The sequence below is a fragment of the Mixophyes fleayi genome, chromosome 2 (genome assembly GCF_038048845.1).
Source record: "Mixophyes fleayi isolate aMixFle1 chromosome 2, aMixFle1.hap1, whole genome shotgun sequence".
Classification (NCBI taxonomy): domain Eukaryota; kingdom Metazoa; phylum Chordata; class Amphibia; order Anura; family Limnodynastidae; genus Mixophyes; species Mixophyes fleayi.
The window spans coordinates 43,560,116-43,580,866 of record NC_134403.1 but is presented as its reverse complement, the minus strand read 5'-3'; the positions used below and the strand labels follow the sequence as shown (position 1 = coordinate 43,580,866).

At 39.0% G+C, this 20,751-nt stretch overlaps 1 protein-coding gene across 6 annotated transcripts in view; it reads right to left on the bottom strand.

Annotated features, from left to right (window-relative positions):
• Positions 1–20,751, bottom strand: part of LOC142140900 (protein mono-ADP-ribosyltransferase PARP4-like) — a 200,752-nt gene that overhangs the window by 150,491 nt on the left and 29,510 nt on the right. For all 6 annotated transcript variants that reach the window (XM_075198877.1, XM_075198878.1, XM_075198881.1 and 3 more), the window contains exons 11-21: positions 15,320–15,457; positions 14,910–15,008; positions 13,442–13,625; positions 11,844–12,003; positions 9,650–9,774; positions 9,435–9,566; positions 9,256–9,342; positions 6,647–6,811; positions 5,896–5,942; positions 3,359–3,440; positions 1,348–1,485 (exon numbers count right to left, since the gene is read on the bottom strand). In XM_075198877.1, the coding sequence (XP_075054978.1) occupies positions 1,348–1,485; positions 3,359–3,440; positions 5,896–5,942; positions 6,647–6,811; positions 9,256–9,342; positions 9,435–9,566; positions 9,650–9,774; positions 11,844–12,003; positions 13,442–13,625; positions 14,910–15,008; positions 15,320–15,457 (1,357 nt within the window). The remainder of the gene's footprint in view (positions 1–1,347; positions 1,486–3,358; positions 3,441–5,895; positions 5,943–6,646; positions 6,812–9,255; positions 9,343–9,434; positions 9,567–9,649; positions 9,775–11,843; positions 12,004–13,441; positions 13,626–14,909; positions 15,009–15,319; positions 15,458–20,751) is intronic.

The window sequence follows — 20,751 nt, the reverse complement described above, 5'->3', positions numbered from 1 at the left end:
TTGCAGTCGGCACATTTACATTGTTCTGTACGGGAAAAAGAGGTAGCCAGTATCAGAGAGTAGCTGTTTTGTGTAACATTTATTTTTTATTATAAGTAGATTTATTGCCCCATATGAGCACCACGCTGGGATCTTCTACTCTTTAGGCCCTTTCAATATGAGTATTCTCTCACTCAAAATGCACATCCCTACCTTTACTCAAAACTCCCACTTCATTGATTCATTAATTCTACATGGATGGCGTTGCATCTGCTAAGCTCATGTTCACCATTATAGCCACAATTAAAGAACAAGCTCTGATGGTGCGTAGGATGCAAGCAAGATCCAAAAGGAATTCACTTATTCTAAAGGAACCAATGAACAGCAGGAAAAGCAGACACAAACAGGGATAGCATGAAAGGAAAAAAACAAGAGGTCTGATTCATTAAGGATCTTAAATGAAGGGGATCCTTATTTCAGTCTCCTGGACAAAACCATGTTACAACGCAAGGGGTGCAAATGAGTGTTCTGTTTTGCACATAAGTTAAATACTGACTGTTTTTTCATGTAACACACATATATCAACTTTAAATTTCAGTGTACAAATAAGCTATCAAGTATTTGTGTGTTACATGAAAAAACAGTCAGTATTTAACTTATGTGCAAAACAGAACACTCATTTGCACCCCTTCCATTGTAACATGATTTTGTTCAGGAGACTGAAATAAGGATCCTCTTCATTTAAGAACCTTAATGAATCAGGCCCAAGGTTCTTAAATTAAATTGATTGTTCCAAACTATTAGCAGCAAAATTAAATCCTCAAAACAGACTCTTCAGTGGGCTGGATAATGATACAGTAATTATCTGAATTATCCATTCTCAGCTAGACCAGAAGGCACAATCTTTTATATGTCATCTAAAAAATAATCCTCCTCCTGATTACAAGGGCAATTTACTAATAATACCAGGAGTAAGAATTTCTCAATAAACAAAATTGCATTGAGATAACTAGTGTTTTTTTTTTTTTCTGAGATCCTATTAATTAATAAAACACACTTAGTTGTTGTGACCGACCCACTCTAAATCTAATACAGGATCATTATCTGTAGAGATGATAAAAAACACTAGGCTGCTCCAACAGACTTCATATAATGATTTTTACAGCCTATGACTTTATTTACAGTGTTTTAAAATATATAACAACAATGGATAGATGAGCAATGTGGTAGCTGAATTCTAGTGCCGACTGAAAAACTGCATTTTGTTTAACCCAGAAAAGAGGAGATCAGAATCAATCTATATAATACATATAAATAATATATATATAATATTGATATTTCATAACAGGAGCTTGGTATATGATTTACCTCACTGTCTTCATCTGGGTGGGTTTCAACCCACATTCTTGGGATATAGCCCTCTTCTAGAAATATATCCAAAGCAAAACCGTCCTCATTTAAAGAACTGTTTTCTAGAGTCTGGATTACAGCTTTGCAGTCAGTTTTCTACGATGAACAAAACAGTACATCCACAATTTTAGATGGTAGAAATGTTAAAAGGAAGAATATAAAACAGGACTTCTTTCCAGCACAATTTTATACAGAAAATGTTTGTACAATTCAATGAGACTTCACTCTTCCCCATAAACTTCCCTTGTATTAACAATCTAATCTCCCCCAAATATATACACCTGTGAATTTTTCATGCAGGAACCTGTACTTAAACTTGGTCCTGATAGTTTTTGTATCCTGTGTTTTTACTTAAACAGCATCATAGAAAAAAAAACAAAAAAACAACGCTATTTTGATTACCAAGCCAAAATACTTCAGTGTAATGATTATGTATGTATAGAATGTCTATCGCTTACTGAGTTTACACTCCAGTTTACGCAATTCCCTGCTCACTTCCACTTGCACACTATGGACCCGAGTAATTAAGGAGAGTAAAGCCAAAAAAGGAGTAATTTTGCTCCTGGACAAACCATGTTACAATGCAAGGGGTGCAAATTAGTTTATTACTTTGCACATAAGTTATATACTGGCTATTTTTTTCATGCAGCACACAAAAACCTGATAGCTTCCTTTTTACACCGAAATTTAAAGTTGATCTAGGACATGCCCTACCCCAACCATACATCTGTCGCCACATTTTAAATTTACCTCCCCCTCCAATGCAACACAGTTTTGCCCAGGTGCAAAGTTACTCCTTTTTATGCTTTCCTTTCCTTAATGACTCAGGCCCTGTGTGGGTGATGTAGAATGTGAAAGAATTTGCGTAATAAATTCTGACTAAAAATGTGTTCACCAAAAGACGCTATTATGTGTATATGCCGAGTCACAAATCTGAAAATATATGCAACTAAGCGGAGTATGTTAAATGCATGAGAATGCTTAAAACATATATATACACTATTAAGCTATATATACACTATTAATGCTGTTGAGAGAGCACTTACTGGTATTTTACTGTAGTGAAAAAAAATAAAAATTAAAGAAATCTTTATTTTTCTTTAAAAAGCCCATCCCCCTAAAAACAAAGTAAAGAGTGATACCAGTGCCAGCACTCTTAGTCTGGGCTGGTTACAGCAATTTCTGGGGGACAAACAGCATGACTCCCCCAGGTGATGACAGTGCTATGACCGAAGCCATAATCACACAGCCTTAGCTTGTTGAGCACTGAGCTAAATCTCCTAGGACTCCTCCCATCTTTTTGAAGCAATAAAAAGTTAAATTGGATCTTTCACAGTTTTTCAGTGTTATTTATTTAAAACCCTTTTTTTTTACAAATCTAAAAGGTGGAACAGACTGTTGCACCGGTAATTTAGCCGTCACAATAACTATTGCTCCTGAGAGCTCCTGAGAGCGGAACGGACTCAGTTGCATTTATGAAAACGTGCCCTTATTGTACTCTGCATCTGCACATCCCTTCACTCCCACCTCTCTAAAAGAAAGGAATCGAAAGTGTAAGATGCGTGCGACTCTGCATATAGACATTTCTGAATTTATTTTTTTTGGACGCACGCACAGTAGGTACATGCATATTTTACCTTAACAAGACAGACGTAGGTCCCACTCTGAATTAGCCACTAGGTTTTCTGGAAATATGTTAGCATATTGAATCTCCAAAGAAGCACAATTTGAAGGTCTATGCCAAATTTGCTATTCATGCTGATGTCACCATTGCTCTATGTGCTCTAATCACCTGGGCATTGCTCACCTACATCACATGAAATATCCCCAGGTGTGTACTTGGTATTGTGCCTGGCAGCAAATCAGCAACGCTTGTTTTATTGCTGAAAGTACTATATAGTAATATTCCAGGTGATACTGTATCTGTTATTCGCTGACATATGCCGATGTTCACATGGAAATCACTTACTTTGATTTTGATTCCATGTCTATGACACATAATATTTTCTATTTTTCGTGGCATGTCAATGGACATCTCCAGACAGAAAGAGCTGAAAGACAATTTTTTTGTTTATTTTTTTACAGTAATAAATAATGTATTGTGTAATTTCACTCGCTGCTGCATTGAAGCGCAACTTCATATTGGCAAGGGGTTTTCCATCTTTAGGCTTGGATGATTTGCACAAAGTACACTCCCCCTTTAACAGATCACACTCCCCTCACTCACCCAGATGAAAATCCCTTAATATTTGTCCTGTATCTTTGACACGTTAGCTGCTATATATTTATAAATAGGAGGATTTTTTTTACTTATGATAAATCCTTTTCTCTGAATCCATCTGGGGGACACTGTTGCCATGGTTTGTATGAGGGGAGCTAGGAGTTGGCATTCAAACAGTTAATTATTTGTTTAACCTACAGACAGATTCCTCCCCTCTGCGACCCCCTGCATCCTCATTGTAATTTGAGTGCCCAAGGAGTTGTGTGTTTATTTTAATTTATTTTATCTTTCTTTACCTAAGATTAGATGCAGTTGCAGCAGCTACTTACTGAGGCTGTGTTGGAAACACATTTCCTCACAGGTCCCCGGCTGCTGCATTGCCAGAGGACAGACTGCTCCGGTACTATAGATCACTATAAGTAGTGACAGGAGGGAGACCAGCACTGCTAGTAAGCAGAGAGTGCCACAATCCCAATACAGACCACCATTTTTAGGACTGTACCAAGTTCTTTGGTAATGAGAAAGGGAGACTGCACACTGTCATGGATGGGCTAAAGGTAGTTAGACGTCGCACATATGATCTGCCCTGGTGTCTCAGAGCCACACACTTCCTGGATCCTAATGAGTAAAGAATACACGTCCCCCTTTTTCTCCACTGAGGCTTATCCTTCTGATGTATAAGTGAATGAACTGGTTAAAAGGACTAGGTAGAAAGCCTTTATGTATATAAAATGCTCCAAAAAGAGTGTACAAACAGGGAAACTCCTCTCTATTGCTCATCACAAAGCAAGTACCCATCTACTTGGTGTCACTGTGCAGTGTAGAAGCGACTCAGTGGAGAAAGTCGTTTGTGTGTGAACACGTGGAGTCACCTGTAGCCAGTGAACTAAAGTGCTCAGGGCCCTCAATCACTGGAGTGAGAGCCCACCTTGTTGATCCTGCTGTGATGCAGCAAGGGTGCCCTGCCGAAGTTACCATGGCTGCTAAACAAACATACTTCCAATCTCTCATCTCTGCTCATGCTTCTAACCCCAAATGCATCTTTAATACATTTACTCTCTTTCAACTCTCTTTTTCTGCTTCCTCTTTTTTTTACTCTCTTTTTTTGCTTCCTACTTCAAGGACACAATTGAAAAGATCAGATGAGAAATGGTAACATCTTCCTCGACAAACAATCAGCTCAATTCCTTCCCAGCACCCTCTTTTCATTTGATCCCACAAATGCAGATGAAGGACCTACTGTCTTCTTATCTTCATACTCTACCTCCTGTCCTCTTGATCCTATTCCTTCACAAATCAGAAGATCCATGTCTCCTGTGCTCATTCCATCTCTAACTAAAATCTGTAATCTCTCTTAACTTTCCTATTTCAAAAAAAACATGATTCTGACTCAAACTCCTTCTCAAATTACTGTCCCATCTCTCATCTCCCGTGCCCCTCCAAGCTTCTAGAGAGAATTGCCTACACTCGCCTCACATGATTTCTTTCTGCAGACAACCTATTCGATCCTCTTCAGTCAGGCTTTCATTCGCAACACACCGCAGAGACTACATTGACTAAGGTTGTCAATTATTTGATCACTGCTAAGCCTAAAGGCCATTACTCTCTTCTAATTCTCCTGCATCTCTCTGCTGCATTTGACACTGTTGACCACTCTCTTCTTAAACAACTTCTACAATCCCTAGATCTTCAACACATTATTCTATCCTGGTTCTCACCCTACCTTTCTAATCGCTCTTTCAGAGTTAATTTCTCTGGATCCACCTTGCTCCACTTTCCTTATAAGTTGCAGTATCACAAGGCTCAATACTAGGTCCTCTGTTGTTCTCGATCTATACCACTTCTCTTGAAAAATCAATAAGATCCTTTGAATTTCAGTATCATCTCTATACAGATGATACACAAATGTATCTATCCTCTCCAGATCTCTAGCCATCTGTGTTGTCCTGTATTACTAAATTATATTATGTTAATTTTAGTTTACATTATCAGGCCATTAGTATAACACTCATATCTGTATGCACGGATTGTTAGATGTTTTTCATTCACATATAATTTTTACTATTGATGATTATAAGATCCTAGTATATCACCGTTATGGTAATACCATTATTCATTGAGCGCCTAACTTTTATTGCACATTGTAATTTTTTAGAGAGGGATACCCTTGGTTAGTGCAGCTCTTGCAACATTGGGAGTAGAGCGCAATCCCCCCCACCCCCGGTTTTGAACATTATATCACAATTTTGGTCCAAAATAACTTCACAATGAGCTCACACACTTACCCTTTCGGTGCCATGCCACTTTCAATGCCCACTTTTGTTACCACATCCTATGGAAGACAAAATCTAGTTAAAGTGAACCTGAAAAATTTTAATTATAAACATATTCCCACTCATGTGTGCAACATTACTGACATGCAGTGCCAAAAGCTTTATGATGGTGTTATGTGCCTTGTTTTCTGCAAAAGCACATGGGTTTGTGGCCACGTTGGCGGTGTTTGCGCCAGACGATGGGAGGAACAGAGTTTTGCTGAGCAATATTATTAAAACGAGATAACAATGTTAGGAGTTTGCACGTTTTCAGTTGGTTCCCTCCTTCGTGTAAGTTCACACATCCATTTCCCCTCATGAAACACTTGAATGTCACAGCAGCTCAGAGCTGGAGGCGACCAGTACTTATAAAGGAATTCATCATGATCATACATAATGACATAAGCAAGGGTAAATCAAGCAGGAATTTAGGTGAAAAACTGAAAAGTTTTATTTAATAAAAAGGGTTGGTTCTAAATAAGTAGGAGGTTCGACTACAGTGTGACGTTTTTACTTTTGCACAGTGCGCCTCTTCGCGTTTTCTGCCCAACCACAAGACAAGGAGCACTTCTGGTTTGCAGAGCAGTCTCCCAAGACTGGAAAGTAGATTTGCACCTAGAAGGGCTGGGAAGTACAGATAATACCTGTAGTGCACATCCTGTGCTCGCCTCTGTGTTCTTAACCAGCATTGCTCATATAGTGAAGTGCACAGTATAATGATTACCTGTGTATTTTCCTTTAATGCGTTCTCTTGTTGCCAAGAAGCCACAGTTCCAGGAATGGAGAAACTAACCCAGGAAAACTGAAAAGTCAGCTCAGTAACGTAACTGATTTTAATCACTACAGTTGATTTGGGTGGCAAATTTCCAACGCTCACTGTGAAGACATCCTAAAAAAATAAAAATTCAGAAAGGAATATAACCTACAATCAGCACTGTGACTGTCCATCAGCCTTTCTGTGTATGACACATTCAAACACAAGTATTTGTTAGTATTAAGGTAAAGCAATGCATTACTAATCCACTGTTGAGATAAAGAGTCACTACCTCAAACAAATGGTGGTGAACATTCCCTTTCAGGCCTTCTTATAGATGAGAGCTCTGAATATGTTATTTAGCAGTACAAGTACTTTATGACATGAATATACACTAATGTAAAATATAAACAATATCAGAATCAAATAGGTATCTTTCCTTATATTAAACATGCTTTCAGGGGTCACCCATATGTTGGAACCATAAGCTATCTAAGCTCAATATGTAGTCAGATTTCACAATGGGATCGTGGACAATTACAAAAAGAGATAATATATAAGCAGGTGGAGCATTGTTGAGGGCAGGAGAGAAACTAGTCACAGCCAAAGTCAGAACTGATTGTAGTTTGCTTTAAAATAATCAAGATGGGAAATTATGAGTGAATGGCTAAAGTGGCAACAGAATAGCAGAACTCTAGATGAGCCTGACAACTGGGAACATGTCTCTGCAGTGTTCCAAGGGGAATTAGGGTTGTGGAACAGTTGAGTAAGCCCCAAGGAGAGAGGGGACACAATAGAATGCGCAGTCTGTCAGCTCTCATCACAATGTTTATGTACCTACCAATCAACCATACACCCTGTAAAGTATAGGATGCACAATCTGTATACTGAGCTTCATTAAACACAGAGCATGTGGTATAGAACATTGCCTTATTGTAGCTTACAGTCTAAGACTGATGTGAATAGCAGCTGACTGTGCCCAAGATGGTTGCCTGTGCAACAATGTGAAACACCTTGAGCCCTTGAGCCGGGAGAATGGCACTATATAAATAATTATCAATTATTATGTCTATCTTGCTCTTGCACTGGTCAACTGTGTACATATTAATGACAAAACAATCAAAAATTCTATTACTGGCAGTAGTGCAATGGCAAGCTGGCAGGAGCGGTGTGGCAGCTATATATAAGGTTTGTCTCTCTTGCACTGATCAACTGTGTATATATTAATGACAATCAAAATGTGAATTACTGGCAGAGACTGAAAGGCAGGAGCACAGAGGCAAAATATCTTTAGCTCCATTTATGTTTCGCTGTTGAGTCAACTTGAAGGGTCAGATATTTTTACAGACTACAACATCACCAAGCAAGTCATCATTCCCTTGCTGGGCGTTAACCTGAACCTGGAATTCTTCTACAAGTACCATTAGAAGGGGATGCTTTGTGTAACTTTACCCAATAAAATGGAAACATTTTCACTAGGTTTACAAAACACGATGGATATTTACTGTATATGGAGGGGTAGTACAGTCTGTCTGAAGATGAAATTTAAAATAATGAGAGCATTGAGGATACCCTTTCCAAGACCAAAAAAAAATGTATAAAACCATCGTACTGTTGGAAAAGATTCTGTGACTCAATTAAAAAACAAAGAACTTAAAGATTTGTTAGTCAAAAAACCATAATAATTTGGCACCCTGTAAAGCTTGTAAAAAAGATTTAAAAAAATAATATCGGTTGCAAATCTGTCCTTTTAAGAAACTCCAAAATTAAAGAATACAAGTGAAAAACATGGAAAATATGGCCAATTGTCAATCTGCTCAATTAGACCTATTTACGCAGGTTGGGTACGAAATGGCGACAAAGAAAATGTCGCTATTCAGAATGTTGACACCAAACAGTCAACAATCAGAATGTGGACACATTTAAAAGGTCGACATTCAGAATGACGACATGTTTATTATATTGAAAATGATCAGTCCAGTTTGCAAATTGTGGTCTCAGTATATCTTAACTGATTACATGTATATAGCCCTAAAAGAGTTAATAAAGACCACTGTAAGACAGAATCTTTAAGATTAACTGTATTTGACTTTCATCTCTTGAGGTTGTTCATTAGGTATCTTAGTAAGAGCCAGTGAGCGAACTTCTTAGTGGTCATGTGATGGCAGAGAAAGGGAAGAGGGTATTGTGGTCATGAACGAGCATGTTGAGAAGAGGCATTCCAAAACCTCTCTGCTCAGTACAACACATATCATGTGACTGTGGTTTCCAAGGTAGCCAAATGGCATTATTAGCTTAAAGAAATGAAGAACAACTCCATGTGTTCTCTTTCATGAGATTGTACCTTTAGCTAGATTCACTTTTCAGCTTTAGCTATGTATGATGCAGTCTCTTCCCCTATGTATATATATATATATATATATATATATATATATGTACGGTAAGTGATACGGGCGGTAGGGTGGCCTACATCTTACAAAATCATTTTTATTTTTAATTTCCCTGCTTATGTGCCATATATAACTGTAACCAGTATAATGAAAGTGTACTAAATGTAATTCTTTGAAAATAGAACCTACGGGTGCGTCTTGATCCATGAGATAAGCTCCGTGACCTTTTTCGATAGCAGTTCTGTATTCACGATGTGCCTGCTGCTTTTCTTTAACCTGTGGAAAGGATGTTGCTCATCAGGTATTATAAAGGACAAAGCCATTGCTTTAACAAGTAAGTTTTACTACAGCAAAAGCATTTACTGTACCTCTCCTACAATGTGTTTCCCATTGATAAATGCTTCAAACCCACATACGGCTGCTGTGCTGTCCAGAGGGAAAACATATTTTGCTTCAATGGGGACGTTGGAATTATTCTTATAGGTCTGGAAAATGACCACCTATTGTAGGAAGAGATTAGTAGGAGTGTCAGTTAAATCACTGTTGTCTTCTAGAATCTGAAGTCTATGAACGCCACATGTACCTGAGCTGCGAGATCCATTAATCGAGCTTTGACGTGAATACTCTCTAAAGGAATCTGCTGTCCATCAATACCCTGTAGACCACCTTTTCCTTGTGTGGGCTCTGGGAGATCCTCCAATGAAATATCTGTAAAAAATATAAGCTTAAATTATGTAGTCAATTTAAGAATAACAGTTGTTTACTGGCTGGAATTTTGGAGGCTTTGAGAGTCACCAGAGCGTGTCCATTCTAGGAAAATCAGTATCCCCAGCTATGTCTGCCATGCCTGGTTCACAGTGATTACAGGTTACATGCACAGAACTATAACACGCTGTGCTAAAACTGGGTATGTCACTATAGTGCAGTTATAAACACAGGATATAAAATTTGCCTATGGGCTGTATCTTAAAGAAACGGAAGTGGGAGGAGACTAATCACAATCCAGATGGGGGCACGGGCATTGTCTGCGATGTATTTCAGTCACTGTGAGGAGCACAGCTGCACCAGGTAAGGATATGGTGAACGTTCTGCACAAAGACATGATCAGTGAGACCAGAGACGGAACTAGAGAGCTGTGGGCCCAGGTGCAGGGAGGCGGGGAGAAGGGAACCGGGGCCCCTGACCCTCTGCAATGCAGCGGGCCCCATTATCTCCATGGGCCCCGGTGTACTGCACCGGGCCACACCAATGGTAGTTCCACCACTGAGTGAGATCCTCCTCTACGATCACAGAAGGAAACTACTACACAAGTGTCAGCTTGTGCACTAGAGGAGGAAAATGCAGAGGAGGGGAAAACATTGTTTTCTATAAAATATGTTTTGGTAGATATTAGATGTTGTGCTTCTAATACAGAATGAACTTCTGAGTAATGATATTTACATAGCAGCCCTTTATGTCAGATCTCCCACCACTGCATTTTTATAGCAAGACACAGGCCTGTACTAAGACACAACATCCACCTGTCAACAGATCTGTTCTGGACTAGTTTGCGCTAAGCAGTGCAGGGTAGGTGATGGACTATAGAAGCAGCCTCACGGGAACAATGAGACAAAATATGGAAATGTCCAAAAATTATAGCCTCATGTAAATATCTAGTGAGGCATGTTTCCAGTGAGGCATGTTTCTTCAAATTCTTATCTAGAAAATACCAAAGGGGCCTATTGAATAATTATCAGGTTTTTGCCCCATTAAGTATCAGTGGTCATCGCGATAGGAGGCTATCCTGGCGATGAGTGTTTTCTAAGGAACACCCTGGGTTCTGAACCAGAGTCTTTACTGCGATGAGCCGTTGCCATTTGCAGTAAACAGTGCAGGGGGAGGTACAATGCTGCTATAGAGGGATCCGCAGATCCCTCGTCTGTGATGCTCTCCTCATAGCATTGAACAGCTAACACCATCTTCAAATGGCGTTAGCCATCAGGGACAAGCTCCGAAGAGCTAAGCTTTTTGGAGCTTGATAAATTGCCCAGACCGCAGATCCCATGGAGTATTATGGGAACAGCAGTTTAATGCGGTACTTTGTCTAATGCAGTAGATAGCTCCAATATGTCCTGCATTAGGCTTTTCTTAAGTTAACATTTTACTTAAAAATGCCTAAACAATGTGAAAAAAGCAGTTTCCACATGCATTAGGGCTTCATAAATAGACCCCCAATTTCAAACACTCTGGAGAAAAGATCACATAGTTGAACACAAAAACAGTATTGCAAGCACTTATATACCCAAGTAATAATATAATATAAGTAGTAATATACCCAAGTAAAAGTTATATATGCAAGTACTGCATATACCCATCATCATTTATTTATATAGCGCCACTAATTCCGCAGCACTGTACAGAGAACGCACTTACATCAGTCCCTGCCCCATTGAAGCTTACAGTCTTAATTCCCTAACACACACACAGACTAGGGTAAATTTGATGGCAGCCAATTAGCCTACTAGTATGTTTTTGGATTGAGGGAGGAAACCAAAGCACACAGAGGAAACCCACGCAAACATGGGGGGGACATTCAAACGCCACACAGATAAGGTCATGGTCAGGAATCAAACTCATCGACCCCAGTGCTGTGAGGCAAAAGTGCTAACCACTAAGCCACCAGGCTGCCCCTACCCATGCACCCACACGCTGAATGTTAAGATTGTGCCAATAATCTTACAAGCCTAACTCTGCTGAACCATTATAATTACTGAATAACAATGATTGTCAGTTCTTACCTTCTAATGTCTCAGAAGTGCTCACATTGTCCTCCGGGGTTTGCCCAAGATGAGAGAATACAGGATCCATCAGTGAATCTAGATCATCATTGTGAGTGCAAAACTGAACAATGTATCTCATTTTTACTTGATTTACATCATACACCACATATTCATCATCCTGAAAATACACAAACATATCAAATTGTTGCAGTTCAGCAGATTTTCACAAGCAAGTTGAAATAAAACACAGAGGAGGGGGCATTAAACATTTCAGAGCCATGCAGGCACTTTAGGAGGCCAGTTGAGGAGTACAATGAGAGTTATACAACTAAACCAAAAGAAGGGACGATTTGGATGTAATGCGGGACAGGTGGATTCAGGACGTCTTCTATTGTATTCTCTGTAAAAGAGGAATTATGCCCTCTTAGGACAACTAATGTTGCTGCAACTCTCCTGAATCTTTGTGGCTACATGAGAACCTCTCTAAGATCCCAGATACACTGAACATCTCAAAAGTCCCAATAAATGAGTTATTTCTAAACGGGGAAAACAAAAGAAAAAGAATAACCACCCTTACATTGTGTGAGCTTAATTACATTTTTCCCTTTCCTTGTTATTGTTCATTGATATATCACTTTATTATTGTTACTTATCATAAACATATTCACTAGTCTTATGTTTTTTGTGGTAAGTGAGCACACTCAACCCATTTGTAATTATATGTATTATGTGGTGTGGATGTGAGTTGCAGCCCCTTGCAGCCCAGGTATATACTTGAAGTACACCAAGCATTGGTTGGTAATTTGTTTCATTTTTAATTTCTTATATATGAGTGTTGTGGACATTGCCCTCTCATTTTAATAATCTTGCTCTGACAAATGAAATCGTACTTTTCCTGCTCTGCAAAACTAGTTTTACCACTGTGCCAATTCTGTACTTAGCAATGAATACCCTCTCTCTGTCCAACTCCTATTGACTGGTGCAAACTTCTGCTCCTCTACAAATGCCGCCATTGTGCTCCACAAACCCATGCACTTTAGTGGAAATCTGCGTCAGACTGGGATGTAGCGCTGTGCTGTGACATCATAGCTCGCCATCAAACACTCCCAAGCCCATCACAGACATGAAGGGGCAGCAGCCAACAACTTCATAGATAGGAAGCTCCTGGCTACTGCTCCTTTTTGCCAGAGGCCGGCTTCTACTGTGGTGAGACACGGGGAAAATAAAAACACTGGATAAGTGACATGATGTCACTCATTCAGGTGCCCCCTAAACCTTGGTGCCCTAGACGGTCGCCTATTGGTAGCACCTGCCTTGAGTCATTCAGGTTATTTTATATATATTTTATGTTCCCACTGTCCAATGAGCCTCACAAGTCAACAACAATGATAATGATAATAATAATAATAATAATAATAATAATAATAATTATTAGGCATTTTACTTGGAGTGCAAATTAATCATATTTCTAGTATGAAAATCTTGATATTCGTTTCATAAATAAATATATATTTTAATTTTGATTTTTGAGAAGCTGCTATTTCTATGGACGGTCTGCTACATGGAAATAAGTGCAAATAGTAACAGCAGTGATCACTTACACTAATGTTACTTACCTTAAAGTCAGAATTATTGGAGCCCTCACTTCGGACACCATGTATACTGTGGAAGCCACTGGGTGGTTCAGTGATTGTGTAATCCCTCTTATAGAAAGGTTTGGTGTTACCAAGAGCCACATCACACACCACCAAGAGCCGTCCTCCATTCAATGTACTGGGATCTGCGTATTTTACACTTGTGCTGCATGAAAACAAGGAATATAGCAATATATGAACAAAAGAAAGCAGGTTAGCAAAGACTGAACTTACAAAATAGATTGCAAAAAACATAGCAATAAGCACTCCTTCCATCTCATCGTATTCTCCCTGTCCCCTTTATCTTTTATTCTCCTCCTAGTTGGAGCAATTAGGAAGAGATTGCTCCAATTCTTTCCCAGTCAACACCCACTATGCCAATACTTCCTTCCCTGTGACAAACCCCCATCTCCTCTCCCCCAACCCCTGCCTTGTATTCCTTTCTATTTTCTTATTGCTGGTTTATATGTTAATTGATTTCTACAAAATGTGGCCCATGTGTAGCTTCTTCTTACTCATTTCACACTGCTTGTACTCACACCTTGTGTCTGTTTAAAATAAAAAGTAAACAAAAATAAATACATAAACAGCAAGAAAAATAAAACTAATAATATTGGGCCATTTAATGATAAATTTAAAGAAAAAAAATGTAGAAGATAAAAAGAAATCTGGGGGTAAATGTATTAAACTTTGGTTTTTGCAAGTCGTCGATATTCGGGAACTTTGCAGGGCAAATTTAAAGCGGCAATGTCTTTAAAGGTAAAAGATGGAAAAACTCTTTTAGACTAGTGCGCAACATGTGCATTATCAAATAATAACCTGTGTTTTCATAAATGGTAACTGTATCCTGTGATGTATGTAATGCTGACTTTAAACAAACTATCTGTAATACCAAATGTTAGATGAGCATGCAGACTTGTTGCTATTGCATGCAGTAAATGTGTTAGACCAGTGGATTCCAAACTCATTCAGTTCAAGGCACCCTTAGGGTCTCCAAAATTTTTTCAAGGTACCCCTAAGACAAAATAATTACCAAGTAGTCCCCCACCTTGCTTACCACTGGCCCTAGGCACCCCTGTGAGATCTCCAAGGCACCCCAGGGAGCCTAGGCGCACAGTTTGGGAACCACTGTGTTAGACTCTACCACGCCTCCTCGTCTGCATAGTGGTCCCGTCTGCCCTTAAGACTGGACATCTAACCCAATAATTTGGGGCCATGAGTCAAATCATCTTGACCATCTGACAGGACACACACCAGATCAGCGCGCAAATCAGGTGAAGAACTTGTCCTTGCACTCTCTGACCTTAGCTTAGTACTGTGTGGTCTCTGTGTGGCAATCTTTCCTGTGCCTAATACTTAGCCATCCAAACTTTGAAAAAATAACTTTACTCCAATAGAATTCACAACATAATGCAAACTTATAATGATATTTGTTGGTTTTTTTTTAAACCTTATTGAGTCGCTGAAATAAATGCCGCTTCCAAGATTTCCAATATCAGTCCTCTCCCAACCAAATTCTTCTACAATAATTTTTGGTAACATTAATCCACTGTAGAGAAAACACAAGATAATACATATGAAACGTGTGACCCCAGTAATAAAGCTTCTGGGTTTTTCACCATTATGTCTATCAAACAACCACAAGTACCGCATGAAAGACAAACACACAACTATTACCACCAGTTCCAGCAGAATCTTCATGAAGAAAATAAGGATCTTACCCACACTAGAGCCATAAACCTTTGACAAACTTTTAGTATTGACTCATGAAACACATAACTGTTAAAACATTCAACATTCAACCCCCCCCCTCACTCTGCCATGCAGAACATAAAACAAAATACAAATGTACAGTCTTACCGTGAGAGGATCCCAACAAAGTTGCATGGTGAAGAGGCATGGAGCAATGACCGGACGTTGCCAAGATCACTCTTAAAATTAGTGGATTCACTTAATCTCCCGATCCGGAACACGCGCAACATTTTAAACTCATCATTGCTGTATGAAAAAAAAAAACATGTCATCGGTCATGACGTGATTATTGCGTAATGTACATCAGCCAACTGGCCTTTAACAGTACTTTTACTCTTTTATCCTTCTCCTAATGTTTTAATGTGAAATGTGGGCATGATGGATTTACACAGTTAGGCTGAAAGTTAATAACTGGATGGTGATATCTTCTCAATAGTTTAACCAACCCTGCCATAGGATATCCTAATTTTTGTGCAACGTGAACACTTTCTAATGGTGCTCTGAATGTAAAATGTGATGTAATGCTTCTCTGTAAATGTGGAGCTCTCTTGTGGAACCAAAAGTCACTTGTGAGGCCCCTGAAAAATATATTCCTGTCAATGCTTGAAAGCCGCTAAGTTGCCCTATGAGGTCAATTGTACTTGTAAATGTGGCTCCCAGCTGCTGGTGCTCTATGCACCAGCACGGGTAGAGGTCTCCATCAGGAGCTGAAAATAAGACTGGGAACAGCCAATTTCCATTTTCTGCACAACGCAGGGAGGTCATGCTGCATACCTGGGGTGGAGGATAGAATGCAGTGCACTACCCCTCCTTCTTCTGCACTACAGAGTCTGAGGGATCCAGCTGTAAAGAAACGTGGTGAAGGTGTGAGACGAATTTGGAGGGGTCTGATGGGCATGTAAGGGGCATCTGGGAAGGTGTGATGGCATATGGGAGGTCTAATGACATGTAAGTGACATGTGGGGAGGTCTGATGGGCATCTAAAGGGCATGTAAAGAGGTCTGAAAGGCATGTAAGGGGCATCTGGGGAGGTGTGATGGCATATGGGAGGTCTAATGGCATGTAAGTGGCATGTGGGGAGGTCTGATGGACATGTATAGGGCATGTGAAGAGGTATGAGAGGCATGTGGAGAGCTCTGAGGGGCATGGGTCTTTGAGGTAACTTTAGATATTTTTTGACTCTTTGTCTCTAACAGGTTGGCCACCCCTGCTCTAGCCTATGCCTAGCCTTCTAAGACATTGTCTTGTGTTGAGCACAAGCATGGATATAAAGACATACATTGAATAAAACTGTTAAAGCTGATCAAAAAGAGGTAGCTATGTCTACTCCCCTGTTATGTTTCAAAGGAAACACAATTATTCTGAAACTCTCCACATATAAAGCCAAATAGTTCACAACATTGTATATAACGTTTAAGGAGCAACAAATCAACAGACACAATCAGACGTTGACCAGGAAAATTCCAAAATGAAGACGAGGTAATAAATTTTGACAAATCCCCAGCATTGGGGCCAGTCATACTTAATCCTCAACAAGAGATCGGAACATAATTTAAATAATATCGTAAGGATCAGTTAGCCTCATCAAAATGTTTTTTAACAGTTTCACCTGTCACCACTAATATCTGTTCCTCTCACCCTGTCATGCAGGGATCTGTTAAGCTGGTTACACACCAAAGCAATTATCGTACAGATCCCACTATAAACGACCATTTGGTCCAATCCTGAAAGAATGTGCATGCTCCCACAATCATGTTTTATGGTACAAACACACATTGCATCTTTTGATTTGGTTTGATAAACGTAAGAAAAATCACGATCAATGGTGTAAAGATATTGGGCAAGTGTGGAAGTATGTATGCACTCACAGCTGTTTGTCCAACACTTCTGTTCCTTCAACAGCGATGCCTAAATCTATAATGTTGTATCCTACGTGCTGTGATTTCTAAATGTACAACGTAAGTACAAGGAAATGCAGTGCCGATTTCATAGCGAATCAATAAGAATAAATGTTCTTTACAAGCTCTATTTGTCATCTATTTGTTCCTGTATCCAAGTGTATACAACATGAATTGTAAACTCATGTACACACAAATACAGTCTCAATAACGTCTCATTTACTAGTGTCCTATGTGTAATTTTCTAGTATTGTATTGTTATTCTTCCTGTGCTACTGGTATAAAATATTATAATTATTATATATGTATTTTAGAGATGAGTGATTTGGATTCTGAGAAATGCCCAACATGGACTACAATATTAGACAGGGTGAAAGAACGACATAGAAAACAATAGAATAGCTGTGATTATTTTAATGTAGTTCTGTAGGGATTAGGCAGTTAGAATAATTTGCTGATCAATTGGTTTTCAGTCTGTCAGAGAATATAGAAGGAGTAGTGACTACTGGTTGTTATTAATGCATATATAGTAATATATAGAGATGGACATAACTAGTATTTACTTAGTGTAGGGGAACAGTGTGCTTTTGCTGTATGACTCTCAGCAGCAGAAACCAAAAAAAAATTAGATTTATTTATTTTAGAATTTAAAGCTTTTCTAGTGAAAGTAATCTTGTGTGGAGCAGTGACATCTTGATTAAGTGGGTAAAAAGAGGGTGTTTGTGTGTGAGGTTAAGCAGCAGAGCCCCTCAAAAAACCTCTATATTCAACATTTTTTTCTATTTTTCAATACCTGCTAAGTAGTTAAGGGTATTTCAGTGACATCCATATTAAGTGGAAAAAAATGGTGTTTGTGTGTGAGGTTCAAACCCCTCACTAGACCTCTATATTCTACAATATTTTAACATTTTCCAATACTTATGAAGTTGTTACGGGTTGTTCAGTGACATCTATATGAAATTGGAAGCAAAAAGCATGTTTGCGTGTGAGCATCAGTGCAGCTGCACAACCCAAAAAATTAAACAGGGTGTTCTTGTCTTTGACTCTGAGCAGCACAACCCCCCAATAAAATATAACATTTGTTTGTTAACAGAAGAAACTTCCGTTTTCTAAGAGTCACACTGATGATGAGTCAACAACACAGCAGCACACCAACGTGAAATGTTATGCATGCTTGCCAACTATCTTGGAATGTCCAGGAAACTCCCGAAATCCGGGTAGGTCTCCCAGACTCCCAGGAGAGCCGGCAAGTCTCACCCATCCTGCAATTTGCTAGCCAAAATGAAGCGATTCCGGGTGAATCACGGCATTTTGGCCAAAATTACAATTGACCGCACCCGCCCCCTCCAGCCATGCCCCCTGTCCGGGATCTCCCGGACTTCACTATTTAAAAGTTGGCAAGTATGATGTTATGACATCTGTTCAGGATTAAAAGGAATTCACAAATATATTGACTCCTCTACTGAGTCTTAATTGGATACATGTCGTCTTAGTAGAATAGTGGAGGATTATTAGAACTTAGCATCTGAAACACTCTCTTTGAATTCTGGGAGGGAAAACAGAAAATTTGGAACTCCTTGTACAAGCTAGCTATTGTGTACTTATGCGCAAATCCTACAGCGTGTACTATTGCGAGTGATTGTCGTCAGAGACTACTTCCTCAAAATTTAGAAACACTGGTGTTTATCAAAAGTAAGTATAAATTGTAATAGGAATACCATTTTTGCTGACAATTACAAACAGATTCTGTAGATTCCAGTGGGGATGAATTCACATTGTGTGCTGATGATGATCATGACATTAGTGATGAGGATTATGATGAGGGTGATGACATTGTTAACATAGAGGAAGATGACCACTGTTAGTCAAATGCCTATTAGTAATTTATTAAAATCCTTAATCTATTCTTTCCAGTTTATCAACCAACATCCAAAAAGTTTTCTTTTGCGGGGGGCCCAAACAAATCAAGCACTTCAGCCACAAAAGTGGCAGCCCCTGTTGCTCATGTGCTTGGTTTGTTAAACTATGTACATGTCCTGTTTAACATATGGGTGGTCCAAGGACAATTCCATCTTGTACTATTTTACATTTTAGCCTTGGTCTATCATCTTGTGTAACAGTAAAATGCTATGCATTAGACAGCTAGACATGCATTTGGTCAATATTCAGTCAACAACATTAGTCAACAAATCAGGTGTCAACAGTATTATTAGGTCGCCAACCAACAATGTGGACAGTATAATTAGGTGGACAATTCAAATGTCGACAGTATTATTAAGGGATAGCAACAGGGGAAAGGGGCAGGGGTTGGTTTAGGGTTAGGGATAATACTGTCTACATTTTAATTGCCCAACTAATAAATACTCTCTACATTTCAATTGTTGTTCAAATAATACTGTTGATGTCATTATTGTCAACTTCCCAACCATGTCTATTATGGTGCCCACCATATTATATCAATTATGTAACTGTCCAACACATGTATGTATCACACCCAGGTGGGTGGGCCCAAGGACAATGCCAGCTTGCACTATTTAACATTGTGCACTTGGTCTCTCATCATCTCTTAAATGTCTTGAAGTAACTCGGGTGCTGTGCATGAGCAGAGAAGTTTCTTACTGGGCCAGCTGTGCGTTGCTGGCTTCTGCCAGGTTGGTGTATAATGAAGTTTGGCTGCAACCACTCAGTGATAGGTGCATAGAGTGGAGCTTATCCTGTCATTGTGAGGTGTAAAATAGATGATTTCCAACGTCTTTCACCTTCTGATATGGGGCTTCCTCAGGGAAACGTCTGTATGAGACCCTGGTCAGCATGCAGGTTTAAATATCCCTCCTCACAATCTTTAACTGGCTCCTGCACAGAGGTGGGTGGTGGAGGGCTCATTGAAATGTATAAATGAGTCATAGTCTTTTATAAAAGACTGTAAACGACTACTAATGCTATAAATAGTAAAATAGGAGCAAAAACAGCTCAAAGTCACATATACCTATTTTTCACAATTTTTTATTAAATCCAAATCCAAAACCTTTCAGGACATATGGGCAAAACCAATAACAAAACCAAAACACGGGGGTCAACACACTTATTATATTATATTATATATATATATATATATATATATATATATATATATATATATATATATATATATTTCCATGCCCTTATATTGAGGTTGCATCTAATAAACGACATTCCGCCATGTTAAATCTGTGAGAGGGGGGGGCATGGTGTTTGTGTGGCTACATTGTGAAAGGTATTAAAACTATTAAGCTGAAATTTGGCATGCAAATGAAGAACTGTCCACAGGTGTCGCATGCCAGATTTAAAGAAAAAAGGAATAAAAAAAATGACAAATTAGGAATAATCTAAAGTTCAAAATCTCGCTGTTTTTTACACTTCCTATTTTGCAAAAGTCAACGTTTTTCTGGGAGACTGTAACTCAGTGTACAGGAGGTTTTAAGACTTGGGGTTTGTTTTGTTAGAAAGCTAATAAGGCGGAGGAGGGCCTTTTATGGGTGACAACTTTGAGAAGCTTATAGTTTTTTTTTATTTGGTAAAATATGCCTCATTTTAAAGATAGGGGATTTCACAGAATTTAATAACGTTGCGCATGTCAGATAAAGCTGGGGGTGGGAAATTCAG